Raw genomic sequence first — 19,828 nt, 5'->3', positions numbered from 1 at the left:
CAATAGAGACATTTCACCTATTAGAACAAGACCTTAAAAAATATTCTGATATTTTCATATTAGAAATGTGAAATAAACAATAAAAAGTGGTCCAGAGAGGTTCAGAGACTCATGAAAGTCACATCACTTGACTTAAGACCACCTTCCTCCACCCAGCCCAATGCTCTTTGAACCACACTCTGCTGCTCCTCCTTTATGATTCTGTAAAAAGCAAATTTAAATTAGCTAGCTTCTTTTGAGAAAAAAAAAAAATTCCAGGTTCATTAAGAAAAACTAAAAAACTAGTTTGTAAAAGTCTTTTATTGTATCCGTGCCACACATAGTAGTGAAAAATAACACTCCTAAAAAAAAGAATGCTACCTTTTCCACAACATTTTATTTTAAATAAAACTTCAAGTACTCTTACATAGGTACAAAAAAATTCTGATCTACTTGCCTCCAATAGGCCACCACAACACACAGTAGATAAAACACAGTGGTTACAAATGTCTTTTAAATTTATTTCTGAGGCAAGGCAAATGGGAGGGAAATGTTTCTATGAAAAAATACTGTGTGCGTAGGAAATTGTCACAATTTTATTCCACATGGATACAAATGATTATACTTTAATTTAGGCCCTGGTGGCTTAAAATTATATAACAAAATAGAAAAAATGGAAAACTAATATCCCCTACACCCTGTTTCAAAGGCAGGCACTACCAAGATCAAGGAGATGCCACAGTGTTGGTAGAGGATAATTACTGTACAAGCTGTATAGCTATAATTACCTTCAGACTAAAATAAAATGCTACAATCCTTCTAAGGCATAAACAATAATGTCTGCAAACAATATATACACATAATACATATTTAAAACAAGACTTAATATAAACAATAATGAACAGTATATACATGTCAATTTTTCTTCACTGTCTTGAAATACAATTTAACTACACAAGTGATGCAGCAACATATATATATACATATATATATATATGTATATATATATATATATAAATGTACTTGTAACTCTACAGTAAAGTTTATTTTTGGTGCTTTTATAGCACATCAGTGTAAACAGTTTAACTTGGCTTTGTTTTATATTTTAAAACATTCCTTGTTGTATTTTCAAGATTTAAAGCAATTTTTCTAGTTCTTCCTTTTCACAGAAAACGAAGATTCTGGATGTGGTTTAATCATAAATAATTCATAAAATTAAATACATTCACTAAAAAATAAACTACAAAGTAAAAAAATGAAAAATAGATATTTATTGAGAGGGAAAGGAGAACCATTTCCCACGCTAGAGCTCTGGTGTTGAATATTCAGTGCGATTTGATACATTTTAATTGCTATTGCACTATAACACCCTTTCCTTTGAAAATTCTTTGGGTGTGCTTCCCTGTTCTACCTAAATTAGCTGATAAATCACACAAACCAATAACCAAGGGCCTTGGTTGTTGTAGGAGTGAAGCCTTTAAAAACGGTATCATTCTTCTGATACTTTTTTTTTGTGTGATATTTATTTTAAGGAAAAAAAGTCATTATGTATGTGCCTTGCACATGTATGTAAATACAGTTCACATTGCTGGTTCGTTTGTCCTTGTTTAAAAGGAAAAAAACAAGAGAGATTATTATAACTTCAGCTCACTTTGAAAGTATCTGTCCACTTTTTTTCAAAATACTTCCTCATACTGTGGCCAGCTCTGCCTATATCAGAATCATCTTCATTAAATGTTTCACAGTTGTCAAAAACAAGCCTGACATCTAGAGCAAAAGTTTCAAGGTTTGGATACCTGGAAGAAAACACATGATTACAGGTTGCTTTTGTAGGCTGGTTTTGTTTTGCAAACAAATGAAGAGGTAATAAAAGGTAAAATAAAACATAAAATTGAAAGGAAAAAGAAAAAGATTAGGGTAACTGCATTTAAACTGATATAAAACATATTATACCCTCTTATAAATAGGACGTTTAAAAGACTGCACGTGTTCTGGACATATAGAATTTAAAGACAGGTTAAATGGAAAACAGATTTCTCTTGAAGATCAAGATATATTTCAACAAACTAGCATTTTTCTTACATCCAATTTCCTGTTCGACCTGTATCACAATTTTGTTACAGGACTCATCCTACTTGATTAGTTTATTAACTCTTACCAACTGTATCACTTGCAGTACCCTATTTTTCACACTCAAAAATATTTAGCTACAGTAGAAATAATATAAATGCTTCCCATGCACTATGTACATGACACTTGCCCTGTAGCTTTTACATACATCCCAGGATAGGTCACTCTGTGTTAAACCTTGCCCCTTTCCCATTTCTCTTCTTCTCTCTTCAGATATGCTCTTTTGCTCAAACACTGTCATATGATGATCGAAAACAAGCAAAAAAAGCATGTGCTATCTCTTTACTGGAGATAACATTATCAGGAAACTGCCTTTCAATGAGAAGCACTGTGAATTCAGTGCTTTTTTTGGTGGGATAATCCCAGTCCTCTTTCCCTGTAAGAACACAGAGAAGAGAACTGAAAGGTGCACGACTAGACTTATTAGTAAGGAAGGAGTGGTGCATTTCAAGCCAAATCAATACATTTTGAAAAAGGGCTTTTGGAAAGTCAAATTTAAATTAACTCTAACTTATGACAAATTGAATACTAAAATAATTTACCCATTAGAAATACCTATGAAGCGCACACTGAAGCTCTGAGATCTGGTAAAAGTGGAATTATTTCTTTGATGAAATACCTTGTACAGTCTTTTCACTCCTTTCTTCTAATATGTGCAATAATAAAAGAAGAAAATTTCTTTATCTGTAATGAGCTCACAGAATTGTCAGCCCTATGTAACCTCTACCCATTTTCCTTTTCTTCTGAGAATTATTATTTTTTAAATTAAGGTGAAATGCACATAACATCATATTAACCATTTAAGGTAGATAATTAAGGCATTTAGCACACTCACAACATTGCATTACCTAGTTCCAAAACACTGTCATTACCCCAAAAGGAAACTCTATCCATTAAGCATTTACTCTCTATTCCTTCCTATCCCCAGCCCGTGGCAACCATCAACTTGTCTTTTGGGCTCTATACATTTACCTATTCTGGACATTTCATATAAATGCAATCATATAACATGTGTGGGAATAATTTTTATAAAATATTTTAAAGTTGCCTTGAGAAATATTTATCTCTTTAGACTGTTCCTTACTACAAGAAAAGGTTAATGATTAGCACTAGGGAGACAAATCCGGGAGAGAATTTTAGGCGAGATTCTAGATGAAATAAGTACAAGAGAAGGAGGGGGAAGCTGATGGAACCCAGAAAGATTCATTAAAGGAGGCACTTCCTCCCCTCTGTTCTCTAAGTTTCTAGTTTAAAATTTGAAATACTGTTTGTGAGTTTGGGTCCCAGCTCATTAATTTGGGTTTAATGAAATAAGTCGAAGTGAGAGGAGTCTGAATTCTGTCTCCCACACCTGGCATCACAAATAGGATTATATAGAACTGCTTCTCTCTGCTTGCTTCTGCTGTGACCTCCTCCATTTACTGGCGCTCATTCTCAAAAGGGAGCTTAGGGCTTCCCTGGTGGCGCAGTGGTTGGGAGTCTGCCTGCCGATGCAGGGGATACGGGTTCGTGCCCCAGTCTGGGAAGATCCCACATGCCGCGGAGCGGCTAGGCCCGTGAGCCATGGCTGCTGAGCCTGCGCGTCCGGAGCCTGTGCTCTGCAACGAGAGAGGCCACAGTGGTGAGAGGCCCGTGTACCGAAAAAGAAAGAAAAAAGGGAGCTTAGATTTTGCAGATCTTTTGGTACTTCTGTGTGTGTAAGCCTTTTTATTTTGAGGTTTAGGTTCATCCTCTATCCAGGAACTGGAGAATTATGGAAGTTAAAAATGTTCATTGCAGCTCTATTTACAATAGCCAGGACATGGAAGCAACCTAAGTGTCCATCAACAGATGAATGGATAAAGAAGATGTGGCACATATATACAATGGAATATTACTCAGCCATAAAAGGAAACGAAATTGAGTTATTTGTAGTGAGGTGGATGGACTTAGAGTCTGTCATACAGAGTGAAGTAAGTCAGAAAGAGAAAAACAAATACCATATGCTAACACATATATATGGAATCTAAGAAAAAAAAAGGTCATGAAGAACCTAGGGGTAAGACAGGAATAAAGACACAGACCAACTAGAGCATGGACTTGAGGATATGGGGAGGGGGAAGGGTAAGCTGTGACAAAGCGAGAGAGTGGCATGGACATATATACACTACCAAACGTAAAATAGATAACTAGTGGGAAGCAGCCGCATAGCACAGGGAGCTCAGCTCCGTGCTTTGTGACCACCTAGAGGGGTGGGATAGGGAGGGTGGGAGGGAGGGAGATGCAAGAGGGAAGAGATATGGGAACATATGTATATGTATAACTGATTCACTTTGTTATAAAGCAGAAACTAACACACCATTGTAAAGCAATTATACTCCAATAAAGATGTTAAAAAAAAAAAAGCAAAAAACCAAATTCATATATAGACAGAAGTTTTTGCTATTTGGATCATATAAGAACCAATAATTTTGGGCTTCCCTGGTGGCGCAGTGGTTGAGAGTCCGCCTGCCGACACGGCAGGGAACACGGGTTCGTGCCCCGGTCCGGGAAGATCCCACATGCCGCGGAGCGGCTAGGCCCGTGAGCCATGGCCACTGAGCCTGCGCGTCCGGAGCCTGTGCTCCGCAACGGGAGAGGCCACAACAGTGAGAGGCCCGCGTACTGCAAAAAAAAGAACCAATAGTTTTAATGTTTTCGGAATTTAGGCAGGTCCCTTTCGAAATTAAAAAATAATAAAATGGGACAGACATAATTCTTTAAAAGATTGACAGTTCAGCCTCCAGAGAGATAAACTAGTCATTTGGTCAGTCTCGTAAATCATCTGATACATGTAAGACAGACACTGATCTTTATGAGTTAAGTTCTACTCAACTCTTCTAAACTGAGTTTAAATTACAGATTACAGCGATTTTCACCAAAAGAATATCTAGGAAGAACATAATAATAATAACAATAATAATGCAATAAATATATTTTATAGTTTTTTTAAATGTAAAGTTCCTTCTTTCTCCTTATTTATGACTTTGCTTGAAGTGATGCGCATGGGCTACACTAAGGTAAACTGGTACGCAGGAATAAAGGGTGCAGGGAGAATGGAGAAGGGAGATGCACAGCTCCTGGCCATTAACACGTAGAATGCTTTTGTGTGGGCTTGTTTTGTAAGAGAACAGCCTTATTCTTGTGGCTCCAAAATGTCTAGAACCAGTGTCTAATGTCCAGAACCAACTAAATGCCAACATCTAACAGCTGCTACTCTCTGGCAAGAAGTCTGAGGCAATCTAACAAAGATAATTAACTGTGGCCAGAAGTCATTTTGCTCTTTGGATAGGATCACAAAGAGAATATGGTGGAGAGGAGCAAATAATAACTTTCTTCCACATTTAATAAACACATTTTTAGTATTCTCCAACAACTCACAATAAAGCTTTTTTTTTTTTTTTTTGGCGGTATGCGGGCCTCTCACTGTTGTGGCCTCTCCCGTTGTGGAGCACAGGCTCCGGACGCGCAGGCTCAGCGGCCACGGCTCACGGTCCCAGCCGCTCCGCGGCATGTGGGATCTTCCCGGACCGGGGCACGAACCCGTGTCCCCTGCATCGGCAGGCGGACTCTCAACCACTGCGCCACCAGGGAAGCCCCACAATAAAGCTTTTAATAGTTAAAATTTCCAGTGATCCTCTATCTCTACATTGTAACAATCTGAAAATATTACAGAGTCAATTTTTATTAAATCCACATGAGACAGTGTCAATATTCCACTGATGTACAATACAAGCTCTAGCTTACATGTAATTTACTTTGGGAGGCTTTCTTGATACTCTTCCTTACCTTCCAGGCTGAGTTTGGTGCCCTTCCAATCTCAAAATGCTTTATCACACTGCTTTTTAATTATTTACATAATTTTAATTGATTTGTCTTACATACTGTACTACCCTGACAAAACGCGCGCGTGCGCGCGTGCGCGCGCACACACACACCCCTCTCCAAAGGCAGAGCCTATGCCTTTGTTGTTAATGTATTTTTGGCTCACTCGAAAAGTACCCAGCATGTACCAAGCATTCAATAAATATCGAACTGAAATGATTTACTTACTGTCCACTACTTAATTTCTCTCTAATTGTGGAAAAATCCATAGGCTTCTTAATAACTTTCTTATAACCAGGAACAAGTTTCAAGTTTACAGGAAGTAGAAAAGGCCATGCATCCTCATGAGTTTCCATTTCAGTAAGGATCATACTAAAGAAAACAATGTCTGAAATCAGTATCTATGCTTTAGAAATATCTATTTTTATTAAAAAGTTACCTTTCATAATCTTTCAAGTAAAAAATGCAAATTAATTTATTTAAAAAGATAAAAGAATATATTTACTTATACTATAGACTTTCATTTACTACTTACACAAATTGTCAAAAAGTTGACTTTAGTATGGCAGAAGATTTCTAAGCAAACAAAATAGGAAGTTGTAAATATACAGTACATGAAAACTGAAATAGTACCTGCAAAGAGCTAGGTCCTTGGAGTCATCTCTTTTAGGTTTCTTAACAGAAGTAAAACTTTCTTGTTTTGACAAACTAATAGAAGTATTTTCCTCCATTTTTCTTTTTTTCAGGTCTTTGATTCCTCTTTTTAATGAACTACTTGTAGATGCAGAGTCTTCATCCTCAGTATCCCCTGTTAAAGTTACTTTCTTGCCTTTTTTTGACTCAGTCTTTTTTCCTTTGACATGAAGTTTTTTGATTTTTAGAGTTTGACCACTTGCCTTTAATTTAAAAAAAAAAAGGAAATGAGGTATAAGAAAAATAACTGTCTACAGGCCTTTTATTATTTTAAGTTAGGAAAGCCTGACAGGGCCAACACAAAGAATATTATCTCTGATCTCGAAGGTTGATCATTTTATTATTTTCAAGAGAGATCTATGAATTTGTTCTCCCATAATATGAGGCAAAAATCTAATAAAGCGTGAAAAATTTATTTTAGGAATTCTTAAAATCTGAAGATGTTGATCTCGTGGTAATCCATCTTCGGAACTATAGAACTTATCAGCAGTATTTCTTTAATCTAGGTCAGTGGACCCCAACCTTTTTGGCACCAGGGACCAGTTTCACGTAAGAAAATTTTTCCATGGATGGGGGATGGTTCAGGCGGTAACGTGAGCAATGGGGAGGATTGGGGAGCGGCAGATGAAGCTTCACTCGCTCCCTGCCACTCACCTCCTGCAGTGCGGCCTGGTTCCTAACAGGCCACCGAGGTAACAGTCTGAGGCCTGGGGGTTGGGGACCCCTGGTCTAGGTCACTAACTGAATGAGTTTTAAAGATACAAAAGTACTATCTTTTGGAGCACAGTATAATTAAGAACAAAGGTTGAATATAAACAAAAATATAGATCTTATTAATAAGAAAGTTGAGATAATTAAGAAGCTAGGCCAAAACAAGGAAAATAGCTCATGAAGTGTCCAATAGAGAAAAAGTCCTTTGTAAATGATCAGATCTACTGGAAATTGATATTTCTTTCTAGATAAAGAAAAAAAGCATTTTCTATAAGAGTAGAGTTCCACAAACTTGTGGTTACCAGATGTGAACAAAGCAGAGGTGAAGGAAGAGGGAAAAAAATGTCTGTTTTTGAGGAAAGCAATAAAGAAATAGTATAAAAGAGATTATATTTGGAATCAAAGAATATGATTTCCAGCTATGGCACTGTCGGTAACTAGCTATGGAACTTTGTACAAAAATATCTGTGAGTCCCTGTTTTCTAACCTGTAAAATAAGAAAGATAAGCCACACAATTCGTACGGTCATTCTAGCTCTAAAATTACACGGAAAAAAACAAGCAAACAAACAAATCTTCAAAAAAACTCAACATGGCCTTACGCAATCTAACTACAACGTACAGGTAGCACACTGATGTAACAATAGCTGCCCACCACACCCCTCAACCTAGAAATAGCGAAATAAATCTGTATTTTCAGATTTTACAATACTACAATAAATATATCAGATCACAGAAGAATATCAGTGCAAAGACCCTGTAATGTATGGTTTTTGTTTTAATTTTCCGGAACAGTGTTTATCCTCTTTTAGCAAATTATTTCCTCTCTTACCCAGACTATTAAGAAATCTTAGACTTAAGACTTAGGGTCAGATAACAATCAGCTGTAATTTAAAGTCGGATGTATCCTTGAAATGAATTTGGCTGAAAAACGTTTCTCTGGAGTATTTCATACCAATTTCTTTGAGGATTTCAGGACCTCTTCTAGCATTATTTTTAAAAATTGCTTTTAATCAAGCAATTAAAATTATTTGTTTCTCTATTGGTAGGTTAAAAGTATAGTTAAAGAGATATTTTAATTGACTAAAATAATAAAACAAACCATAAATCTAACATCTTCCCCATACCATATGAAAGAATCACTACCCCTTGAAACTAACTGGAATAATTACAATGCTTTACTAAGTCTCTTCTCCATTTAGTTTATTCATTTTTATTCACTAAAATCTGATTATTTTGAGTTTTTATATTACACTGAGATTTTAGCACTCTGAAATCATAAAAAAAGAGAAAGAGAATGCTTAGTTCATGAGGAAAAGGTCTATTTAATGAAGATTAAATTAAGTTAGATTGAGTAATTGTGTTACTTAAAAAGAACAAAATTTCATGAATAATGGGTCAAAATTTCTAGTTCCTATTTGAACGAAAATACTATTGGGTTGGCCAGAAAGTTCATTCGGGTTTTTCCATAAGATGTTACGGATCCCAATACTTGGGATCATATTCTAACAAATTAATACTCATAGTAAGAAAACATGAAATTTAAATCCACAGAAATAAAAACTTTTGCGATGTTTTAAAAAGACAATGAAGCCTCTCTCTTTCTTTTATAAATGATGTTTATCAGCTTACCTCATTAGCTCATGCACATACACTTTCAAAAGCAAGCTTTTACACAGTTGCTCTGTTACTGATGACTTTGTTCTTGGACAGAGAAGTCCCCGTTCCCCACCCTTTCTATCTTATTAGAGCCCAAATCCAAAGAGGAACTTCAGGATATCTTAAGCCGAACCTATCAGACTACACATACAAGGGCTCATTTCTGTTATGCTTGTATATCTATATATCAGAAGTTGTGAACCGGTGGCTCAGAGGCTGTAAACAGCCCACAGAATGTGTTGTTGTTTGGCTCATAATGCTTGTAAAAATCCTGAATTTGTTGCCAACATTTAACATTTGGGAGGGCATGCATAAAAATCCATAATGAAATATTGGTAGATCCTGGAACACTGGGCCCACATGTCTACATGACGGCTGGAGTTGAGCAATGTCTGTCACATAGAAATGGGGCCATGGCTTGACTTTCCTGTTTGCTACAGTCCCAACTCTTTTGTGTTATTTGACTTTTGTAGGCACTGGAATTTAAAATTTCTTGTGTGTGTGTGTGTGTGTGTGTGTGTGTATATGAGTGTGTATAAATATGTATATATACACACAGGCAAGTTTTTTTGATTCTGTGATCCTGAGAGAAAGTATATATATCTATCTTTAATATATATACATAGTGTATGTATATATATTGGCATGAAAACACACATATACACAGAATAAAAACAGTCACAATGACGTATGCAGCAATAGCTATTTGAGAGCAAGACGTATAATATAGATATTGGTAAATAACTGAATTACTGGAAAGATATTTTTAAAATCTTAACTTTAAAAATCTTTACCAAAATCCAATGTTTATAACATTTTTTATTGCTGTAAGAAACATAACACCTAATCTACCACATTTAAAAAACAAGAAAGCAGAGGCTTAGAAAGCTGCATTTACATAGAAAGGTTTAGATGAGATCATACACCTCACATCTTCTAGTCCATTCCTGGAATGATACATAGCCAGAATTCTAATTTAAGCAAATTTACAGAAAACAAAACCTCCTATAGCCTACCAGATGATACCCCCAAGAATTAAAACACTGATTTGTTAGTAATTCATAAAGTATTAGAGACACTTTTCTATAACTTGACATTTATGAAGTTAAAAGATAAGTTATGTACCACCAGGGAAGATTATTATTAAACTACATTAACTATATATAACAAAAATGATCAAGTAATGAGAAATAAAAAAGCAATTATTAGTGAATATGGTGCCATGTGAGACCTCTGCTATTTTGTAAAATATAGCCTAAAATATAATAAGGTATTAATATAAATATATCCCCCCCCAAAATAGATCACAGAATTTTAAACTCATAAAAACCTTCAAACACACAACATTTGATCCTTACAAATCCCTGCAAAGCAGATACGATTCCATTTTACAGATATAACTTTGAAGCTAAGAAAGCACTCCGTATTTATAGATCTGGGAGGTGAGAAAAACCAGCAAAGGAGACTGAAAAGGAGCAAAAGCAAGAAGAAAATCAGGTGAGTATGGTATCCTAGAAGACAAGTGAAAACAGGATTTCAAGGAGGAGGGGAAGTTCCATTCTATCAAATGTAAGTGATGGGTTAGATGAGATCTAAGCACTGATCATTGGACCGAGCAATGTGGAAGTCATTTGTGGGCATAGTAAGAGAAATTTTGGAGAAGCTGTGGAGATGAAAATATGACTGGAGTGAGTTTAAGAGTGAATCAGAGGAGAGAAATCAGAAAGAACCAGAACAGAAAACTTTCCAGTAAAGGGAAGGGGAGAAATGGGGGAAGTGGGTCAAGGAAGAAGTGAGGCCAAAAGAGGGTTTTTGTTTAGTTTTTGTAAGATGGGAGAAAGAGTACCATGTTAGTAGGCTGATGAGAAAGAACCCAGTGTAGAAGGAAAAACTGATGATGCGGGAAAAGACAGAACTGCTGGAGCCGTTCTCCTAAGGAGGTGAGAGGGGATGGGATCTGAAGCACAAGTGGGGTTATTGGCTTAGTTAGGGGCACACAAGCAGTTCATGGCAACAGGAGGGAGGGTAGAGTATGAGAGCCCAGATATAGGAAGGATGGTAGGTGTGGTGGTGGATGCTTGTGATATTTTCTTCTGATGGCTTCCATTATCATAGTGAAATGGGAGTAAGGTCATCAGCTGAGAATGAGGATGGAGGAGACAGTAAATTATCAGGCACCACTAAAGGCCCTCTTAGTCTTAAATTTAAAGGGGTGGGTGTTTTCTCCAGCCACATTCAAGATACCTTTGTATCTGTATATGTAGGTGCTGGAGAAGTCATAGAGTTGGATTAACCAGAATGATGGTTTTACCAAGTGAGAGAGAGGCACAGGGGCTAAGGGTGGATGCAGTGATTATAGGAGGAAAGAGAGGACATGAATGGGGAGAGGGACAGTGAAAAGGTCTTAAGATAAGTGAATTGAAGGTCCTGATGAGATCAAAGAATTATTGGAGTTGGAGCACTAGAGGGAGTGAACAGGAAAGAAAGGAGGCAGTGGAGAGATGGATGCTTGAAACTGAGTTTATGAAGTGGTGGTAGTTACTGGTAGTAACTACGTCAAGAGATTAAACATGGAAGAGAGTGTCTGAGATAGGGAAAACCTAATGAAGAGTCTGGCCCTCAATACATTCTAACCCTTTCACACTTCTTACTCCTTACTTTATAATTCTAAAACCCATTTCTTTCTACTTTATCATAGTGCTACTCTTTAATCAATTAGTATTAGAATTCACAGGTTTCCAATTTATATGTGACTGGAAAGTGACTTAAAATACATATGCTTATTACCATATGACCTAGCAATTCTACTCTTAGGTATATAACAGAAAAACTGAAAACATATATTCATACAAAAACTTGGGTATGACTGTTCATAGCAGCATTATTCATAAAAGCCAAAATGTAGAAACAGCCCAAATGTCCATCAGCTGAACAGATAAACAAAATGTAGTCTGTCCATATAATGAAATATCATTTGACTTTAAAGATGAAGTGCTAGAACACAGATGAACCTTGAAAATATTGTGCTAAGTGAAAGAAAAAGGCCACATATTGTATGATTTGATGTATATGTAATGACAATAGGCAAACCCACAGAGATAGAAAATAGATTAATGGTTGCCAGAGGCTGAGAAGAGAAGGGGAATGGGGAGTGAATGATAATGTTTACAAGCATACTTTTTGAGGATCATGAAGATGTTCTGGAATTTGATAGTGGTGATGGTTGTCCAACTTTGTGAATATATTAAAAAACACTGAATTGCACACTTTAAAATGAATTTTACAGTATACAAATTATATCTCAAAAAAAATCCCCATAAAACTCTTCATTTTGATCTGGCAATTAAAAAGTTTTAAGTAATAATACTACTTAAAAAATACTAAAATTTATATGGAGCCATAAAAGACCCAGAATTGCCAAAGTAATCCTTAGGAAAAAGAACAAAGCTGGAGGCATAACCCTTCCAGACTTCAGACACTACTACAAAGCTACAGTAATCAAAACAGTGTGGTATTGGGGCAGAAACAGACATATAGATCAATGAAACAGAATAGAGAACCCAGAAATAAACCCGCACACCTACAGTCAATTAATCTACAACAAAAGCGGGAAGAATATACAATGGAGAAAAATCAGTCTCTTCAGCAAGTGGTGTTGGAGAAGCTGGACGGCTAAGTCAATGAAATTAGAACACTCCCTCACACCCTCACACCATATATAAAAATAAACTCAAAATAGTTTAAAGACCTAAACATAAAAGTCCTAGAAGAGAACACAGGCAAAACATTCTTGGACATAAATCATAGCAATATTTTCTTAGATCACTTTTCCAAGGCAAAAGAAATAAAAGCAAAAATAAATGGGACCTAATCAAACTTAAAAGCTTTTCCACAGCAAAGGAAACCAACAAAACAAAAAGACAACCTACCAGACTGGGAGAAAATATTTGCAAATGATGCAACTGACAAGGGGTTAATAACCAAAATACACAAACAGCTCATACAACACAATATCAAAAACACAAACAACCCAATCGAAAAATGGGTGGAAGACCTAAATAGATATTTCTCTAAATAAGACATACAGCTGGCCAACAGGCATGTGAAAAGATGCTCAGCATTAAGCGTTACTAAGTATTAGAGAAATGTACATCAAAACCACAACGAGGTATCATCTCACACCAGTCAGAATGGCTATCATCAAAAAGTCTACAAATAATAAGTGCTGGAGAGGGTGTGGAGAAAAGAGAACCCTAGTACACTGTTGGTGGGAATGTAAATTGGTGCAGCCAGTATGGAAACCAGTATGAAGGTTCTTTAAAAAATTAAAAATAGAGCTACCATATGATCCAGGAATCCCACTCCTGGGCATACACCTAGAAAAGAAGAAAACTCTTAATTTGAAAAGATACATGCACCCTAATGTTCATAACAGCCCTATTTACAATAGCCAAGACATGGAACCAACCCAAGTACCCATCAACAGACAACCGGTTTAAGAAGATGTGGTACACATATACAATGGGCTATTACTCAGCCATAAAAAAGAATGAAATATTGCCATTTGCAACAACATGGATGGACCTAGAGATTATCATACTAAGCGAAGTAAGTTAAAGACAAATATCATATCACTTATACGTGCAATCTAAAAAATAATACAAATGAATCTATATACAAAACAGAATCTACATACAAAACAGATTTCTAGAAAACAAACTTATGGTTACCAAAGGGGAAAGGTGCTGGGGGTGGTGGTGGGGAGGATAAATTAGGAGTATGGGATTCACAGATACAAACTACTACACATAAAATAGATAAGCAACAAGGATTTACTGTAGAGCACATGGAACTCTATTCAAAATCTTGTAATAACCTATAATGGAAAAGAATCTGAAAAAATATATATAACTGAATCACTCTGCTGTATACCCGAAACTAACACAATATTGTAAATCAACTATACTTCAATAAAAAAAAATTAGTTTTAGATCAGTCTTACCTTAGCAATGCAAGCTGGACAAAACCAGTCCCCATCTGGTATAGTTGTAATCTTGGGTCTATGGCAGTATGTATGACAGCCTTTGTCACAGCCATCGCAAAGGAGGAGCAGTTCTTCATTATCTCCCTTTCGACAGATCTGGCAGTACTATAATACATGGAAAATCATTTAAAATTAACACTCTGCTACAAATAATAGTTTTTGGGATATTAAACACACCATTAATTCCTAATTTATATTAGTAATGAACATTCCGCTTGCTAACAAATATACAGTAGCCATACACATCTATGTATCTCTCGTTACACAGATATGGACCACATGATGGGGTGAGCAGTTCAGTTGGGGTAAATGCACATTTCAGGTACACTGCAAAAAACAAAGCTAGAGGTTGAATGCCTGCACACACTTCAGAAGCATGTACACATTAACATACGAAATAGTTAACATGACATTAGAGCACATAAAGCAATGAATAGCTTTAATACATGGTGTTTTAATTTTTTAATATATTTCATCGTTTGCTTATCTTAGCATCCTCATGATATCCTGAGAAAGAAATAAGTAAGAGTTAGAGTAATTTTTAAGATCAAAATTAGGAACATGTATTAGTAACAGAATTATAAATAATAATAATAAGATGTCACTGTATTTTGACTATGTCCAAATCAGGAAACTTTGGAAATCAACCCAAATCAAACATGTGTCACAAATGTAGAAAATGGATCCTACAAAATGATTTCTAAGGGAAAAAGAAATTGATACAATAAATTAAATAAAAGAATTTAGAAGTCATAATTTATTTTCTAGGACTAAAAATAAAATTGTTCCTTCTCTGTTGAAAAACTTCTAATACCATTAAGAACTTTAAAATCTATAAAGAGAGATTTTTTTCCCCCATGCACACATATTCTGTATAACAAGTTTCACAAAGGGAAAGAAGGAAGATTAGACAGGTAAAAACTTTAAAGATGGCTTTAAAAAATGGTAAGTACTAACATTATATTTTGACATTTAGTTTTTATTTCAGTCACAGTAGACAATGTCCTGTAATCAATATTCCAAAAAATGAAAACATTACTAATATAATATTGTACAACTATATTTCAACTGAAAATAATTAAAACATTTAAATTATAAATCATTTGTACTAATTTTAAGTTATGTATTTATATACTGTTAAAAACAAAATAGCTTAATTGTTCAAACTTACTTTAATTTCAATAAAACATTAAATCTTAATCTGGGAATGTCTAAAATAGTCTTTCATAACTCAATACGTACACCAATGATAGCTTAAGAATCTTATCAAAACAGCAGATACATGCTATTCACCTTAACAAATATCTATCAAATATACGTAATATACATGTAATACTAAAACTGGCATGTGTGCTAAGAGCAAAAGCAGTAGAGTTTAATATCCCAACAGTAAGTATTTATTTTATGACCTTTCCTGATAACCACATCACTAAATACCTTAATATGGTGTTATTTCTCCAAATTTGAGTTATTTCTTTAAAATTTCTGTTATAAAAATACTCATCGAGAAGTAACATTTCGAAGGTTATATTTCAATCCATATAACAATAAATTTTAAAAATCAGGTTCATGAACATTAAGTAAATTCTCATTGTTTTCTACAATAGCTAAAAATACTATGAAGCCTGTCTTACATCTCACATTTATGATTTAAAAATAAAATTATTTTCTGATACTTATTAAGAAAGGGTGGCAGGTATCAAGTTCATAACATTTTTGAAAATCCACAGTAATAGCTCACAATATGTTAGAGCAAATGTAGTAATATTTGGTTTTAACTCCTTTGCTACCACAGTAAAAAAAAACAGTGGATGTTGCCGATTGCTTAACATTAACAACAGAAAACATATTGTGGGCTGAGAAGTATCTGGAGGCAAATCATGGCAGCTCCTTCTTTCCTAGTAAGCATGGTTTCTGGTAAAGAGGATATTTCTAAAGACATTGAGCACTTTAACTTTTTTTTTTAGGACTTCTAATGAGGATTAGTATAGGTTTTGTTACATTTCTAATTCAAGGTTACCAAGTGCTCATTAATCTTTGAATAAGAAACTCTGCCTTCTTTTCAAAGTAGTTTTATAGCAAGTAATGTATTATTAAACATTAAAAAAAGAAATAAAAATTATGAGATGGAGTTAAATAATGATGAATGTATATTAATTTATTAATAACAATGGAAAAGAAGTTTGCAAAACCTGAAATAAAACCTTAGATTGCAGAAAGTAAGTACACTAATATAAAGGTAGATTTTGGTACAAGTTTTGGGTTTCTGTGTATAGGTTATAACAAAACTGCCTACATTGTGATGATTGTTTTGGTGTAGATGAGAAAAGTAACTGTACAAATTTCATTCTGATATAGGAATTGAATCTTTTTTTATCATTATAGCCTACATTTCACCAAATATATTTGTCTAAGGTGACTTTAAAACTGGTTTTAATAATAATTTTTAGAAGGAAAATTATTTTTACCTGGTAAAAATGCTACCAGATGACCTGAACAATGCCTTAAAACTTATAGTAAATTCTAATCTATATAGGGAAAGACCTAAATTTGAGCATATTGTGAAAACTGCAGATTCATTATTCCATGGACATTTTAGAAAGAAGTGAAAAAAACCATAGAAGAAAGCAAATTTATTTGTATAGAATGAATAAAGTATTGAGTAGTCTAAGTATAGAGGTAAAAAGGAAGGAGAGAATGCTAAATTATTTAAGAATCACTTCTTTTCTTTGAGGAAGATTATTTAAAATAGGTATTTTACCCTTAGTCATTCATGAAAACAAATCTCAAATGTTTGAATTTTAAAGCTAACCTGTAATTCAAAAGCAACTGTTAAAGTGATTCATAAAAGTCTACATATAATAGATATTTCTGTATATGATACAAAAGAGGCAAAAAGGACACGTACATGATTTAAAATAAATCTCTCTCTGGAAAATATAAGAAATATAGCTTTTATTTTGAACATATAGCATTTGTTGCCTAGTACAAAGTAGAGGCCACTACATGATAACTAACTGGGCTTGAACAAAGAAGGAGAAAAAACATTTTTACCTGTTAGAGGAAAGACTAAAAGATCTACTCAATGCCAACTATATCCAAATATTGGGTTGGCCAAAAGGTTCGTTCGCTTTTTTTCCGCAAGATGGCTCTAGTAACACTTAGTTGTCTATAAGTTCATTCAAAACAATTTTGTTAGATTGTATGTGACACCTATCATATCAGCGTGCATTTTAAAAAAGCCTCATCAAAATTGGTGAATTTTTGTGTAGCCATTTTAATACTGAAGATGGAAGAAAAAAGGCAACATTTTCGGCATATTATGCTTTATTATTTCAAGAAAGGTAAAAACGCAACCGAAATGCAAAAAAAGATTTGTGCAGTGTATGGAGAAGGTGCTGTGACTGATTGAACACATCAAAAGTGGTTTGTGAAGTTTCACGCTGGAAATTTCTCACTGGATGATGCTCCACGGTTGGGTAGACCAGCTGAAGTTGACAGCGATCAAATCAAGACATTAATTGAGAACAATCAACGTTATACCATGCAGGAGATAGCCAACATACTCAAAATATCCAAATCAAGTGCTGAAAATCATTTACACCAGCTTGGTTATGTGAATCGCTTTGATGTTTGAGTTCCACATAAATTAAGCAAAAAACCCCTTCTTGACCGTATTTCCTCATGCGATTCTCTGCTTAAACATAACGAAAATGTTCCATTTTTAAAACACATTGTGACGGGTGATGAAAAGTGGATACTGTACAATAATGTGGAATGGAAGAGATAGTGGGGCAAGCGAAATGAAACACCACCAACCACACCAAAGGCCGGTATATGGTGGGATTGGAAGGGAGTCCTCCACTATGGGCTCCTTCCAGAAAACCAAACGATCAATTCCAACAAGTACTGCTCCCAGTTAGACCAACTGAAAGCAGCACTCAACAAAAAGTGTCCAGAATTAGTCAACAGAAAATGCATAATCTTCCATCAGTATAATGCAAGACTGCATGTTTATTTGATGACCAGGCAAAAACTGTTACAGCTTAGCTGGGAAGCTCTGATTCATCCAGCTTATTCACCAGATATTACACCTTTGGATTTCCATTTATTTAGGCTTTACAAAATTCTCTTAATGGAAAAAATTTTAATTCCCTGGAAGACTGTAAAAGGCACCTGGATCAGTTCTTTGCTCAAAAAGATAAAAAGTTTTGGGAAGATGGAATTATGAAGTTGCCTGAAAAATGGTAGAAGGTAGTGGAACAAAAGGGTGAATACGCTGTTCAATAAAGTTCTTGGTGAAAATGAAAAATGTATCTTTTATTTTTACTTAAAAACCTAAGGCAATTTTTTGGCCAACCCAAAACATGATATTGGTGCATAAAGGAAGAGCTCTCTGCTTATTCTGTATTTACTTAGCTAAGTATTTCTGGCATTAAGAAAAGAAAATTGATACAAATATAGATATTTTAGAAATGAAGTGAACGTACTTAGCAGGTAATGTTAGCAACTGGAGTGTTTACAAGATTGAAAGGGCCTTCAAAACATTCAGATTAACAACTATTATGTTGACAGAATGGAGAAGACAACTTCAGTCAGGGTTATAAACAATATTCAAAGGAGAGAAAGACAAGATTTAAAAAAACGAAAGATAACATTTGGTAGGTTCCTTCAAAAAGCTCAAAATAAGGAGGAAAGTATCAAACTATACAGTATTTAAGAATTAAGGAAATTCTCAAGTACAGCATACATTATTTTGACAATAAGTAATGCATAATTAAGAAATATCTGAAGATTGGAAAAAAAAACAGGACAAAGTAAATTATAGTATTTCTTAAATAAAAACACTTACAACTTTCATAATTGATTTTTCCCATGCTACTGATTTCTGTAACTGCTGAATGCACAGAGCTACCTGTGCAGCACTGCGAGCTTCTGATAATGCCCTTCTCCATACCCTGAGCCCTGGAGCAATATCCTCTTCAATTCTGCATTGAAATATAGAAAAATTAAGTAGGTCACGTCCACATTTATGGTTACTGAATGTGAAACAATCATCACACTGAAAGCCAAGCAATGACAAAAACATGTAACAGCCAATAAGTATAAGGTTTAAGCAACTAAATTTGATGTAGTGCACAGACTGTGGCTACGTGCCTCAAAGCTTAGTCACAACCAGGTAAATGTAAGATCACTTTGCAGGATTATCAACGCACATAACAACAAAAAAAATGTTTTTACAAAGCACCATGCAAACAGCATGATCCATATGGATCACAGACATACAAGAAGATACATAGATAACAGGCAATAGAAAATAGGCTCCAATTAGCAAAGAAGCACAATAATTTTTCAAGTTAATCTCAATAACCTACCCGTCACCATCACCACTAATGGATGGTGCAGGAGCAGGGACAGTAACTGTGCCCACATTATCCAGTTTGATCTGAATGGTGGTACTTAAGGGGCTCTTCAGATACCTTCTTTCAATGTTCCGCTCCAAATCAGCCAGCCTGGTTACAGCTATATCTAGGGGGTTGTCACTCTTCCGTTCCAGTGCATGTGCACTGCTTTCTTCTTCGCCAGTAAATTCTCCATCATGCTCCTTGCACAATTTAGAAAATGACTTATGTTCAAAATATACCAAGTCCTCCCTTTCTGATGCAGGCTCTGGACACATCCAACCCTATATATCAAAAGAATAATGTTATTATGGTTTCCTCTTAAAATGCCTGCTGGGTGAATTACCTTTACTTAAAATACAGCAGCA

The 19,828-nt window shown here is 35.0% G+C and overlaps 1 protein-coding gene across 23 annotated transcripts in view; it reads right to left on the bottom strand.

The window, feature by feature from the left end:
• Window positions 1–360: 360 nt before the first annotated feature.
• Window positions 361–19,828, bottom strand: part of BAZ2B (bromodomain adjacent to zinc finger domain 2B) — a 382,496-nt gene continuing 363,028 nt past the window's right edge. For 19 of the 23 annotated variants that reach the window (XM_029225702.1, XM_029225703.1, XM_029225701.1 and 16 more), the window contains 6 exons: window positions 19,434–19,744; window positions 18,911–19,046; window positions 14,017–14,163; window positions 6,586–6,848; window positions 6,181–6,324; window positions 361–1,775 (listed from right to left, as the gene is read on the bottom strand). In XM_029225702.1, the coding sequence (XP_029081535.1) occupies window positions 1,622–1,775; window positions 6,181–6,324; window positions 6,586–6,848; window positions 14,017–14,163; window positions 18,911–19,046; window positions 19,434–19,744 (1,155 nt within the window). In that variant the 3' untranslated portion in view covers window positions 361–1,621. The remainder of the gene's footprint in view (window positions 1,776–6,180; window positions 6,325–6,585; window positions 6,849–14,016; window positions 14,164–18,910; window positions 19,047–19,433; window positions 19,745–19,828) is intronic. The other 4 variants (XM_029225711.1, XM_029225714.1, XM_029225721.1 and 1 more) reach the window with 1 other exon arrangement.

This window comes from Monodon monoceros, unplaced genomic scaffold, assembly GCF_005190385.1.
Source record: "Monodon monoceros isolate NGI ecotype Baffin Bay Population unplaced genomic scaffold, NGI_Narwhal_1 Super_Scaffold_16, whole genome shotgun sequence".
In the NCBI taxonomy this organism is placed as follows: domain Eukaryota; kingdom Metazoa; phylum Chordata; class Mammalia; order Artiodactyla; family Monodontidae; genus Monodon; species Monodon monoceros.
The sequence above is the reverse complement of the archived record's forward strand: the minus strand, read 5'-3'. Positions and strand labels throughout refer to the sequence as shown.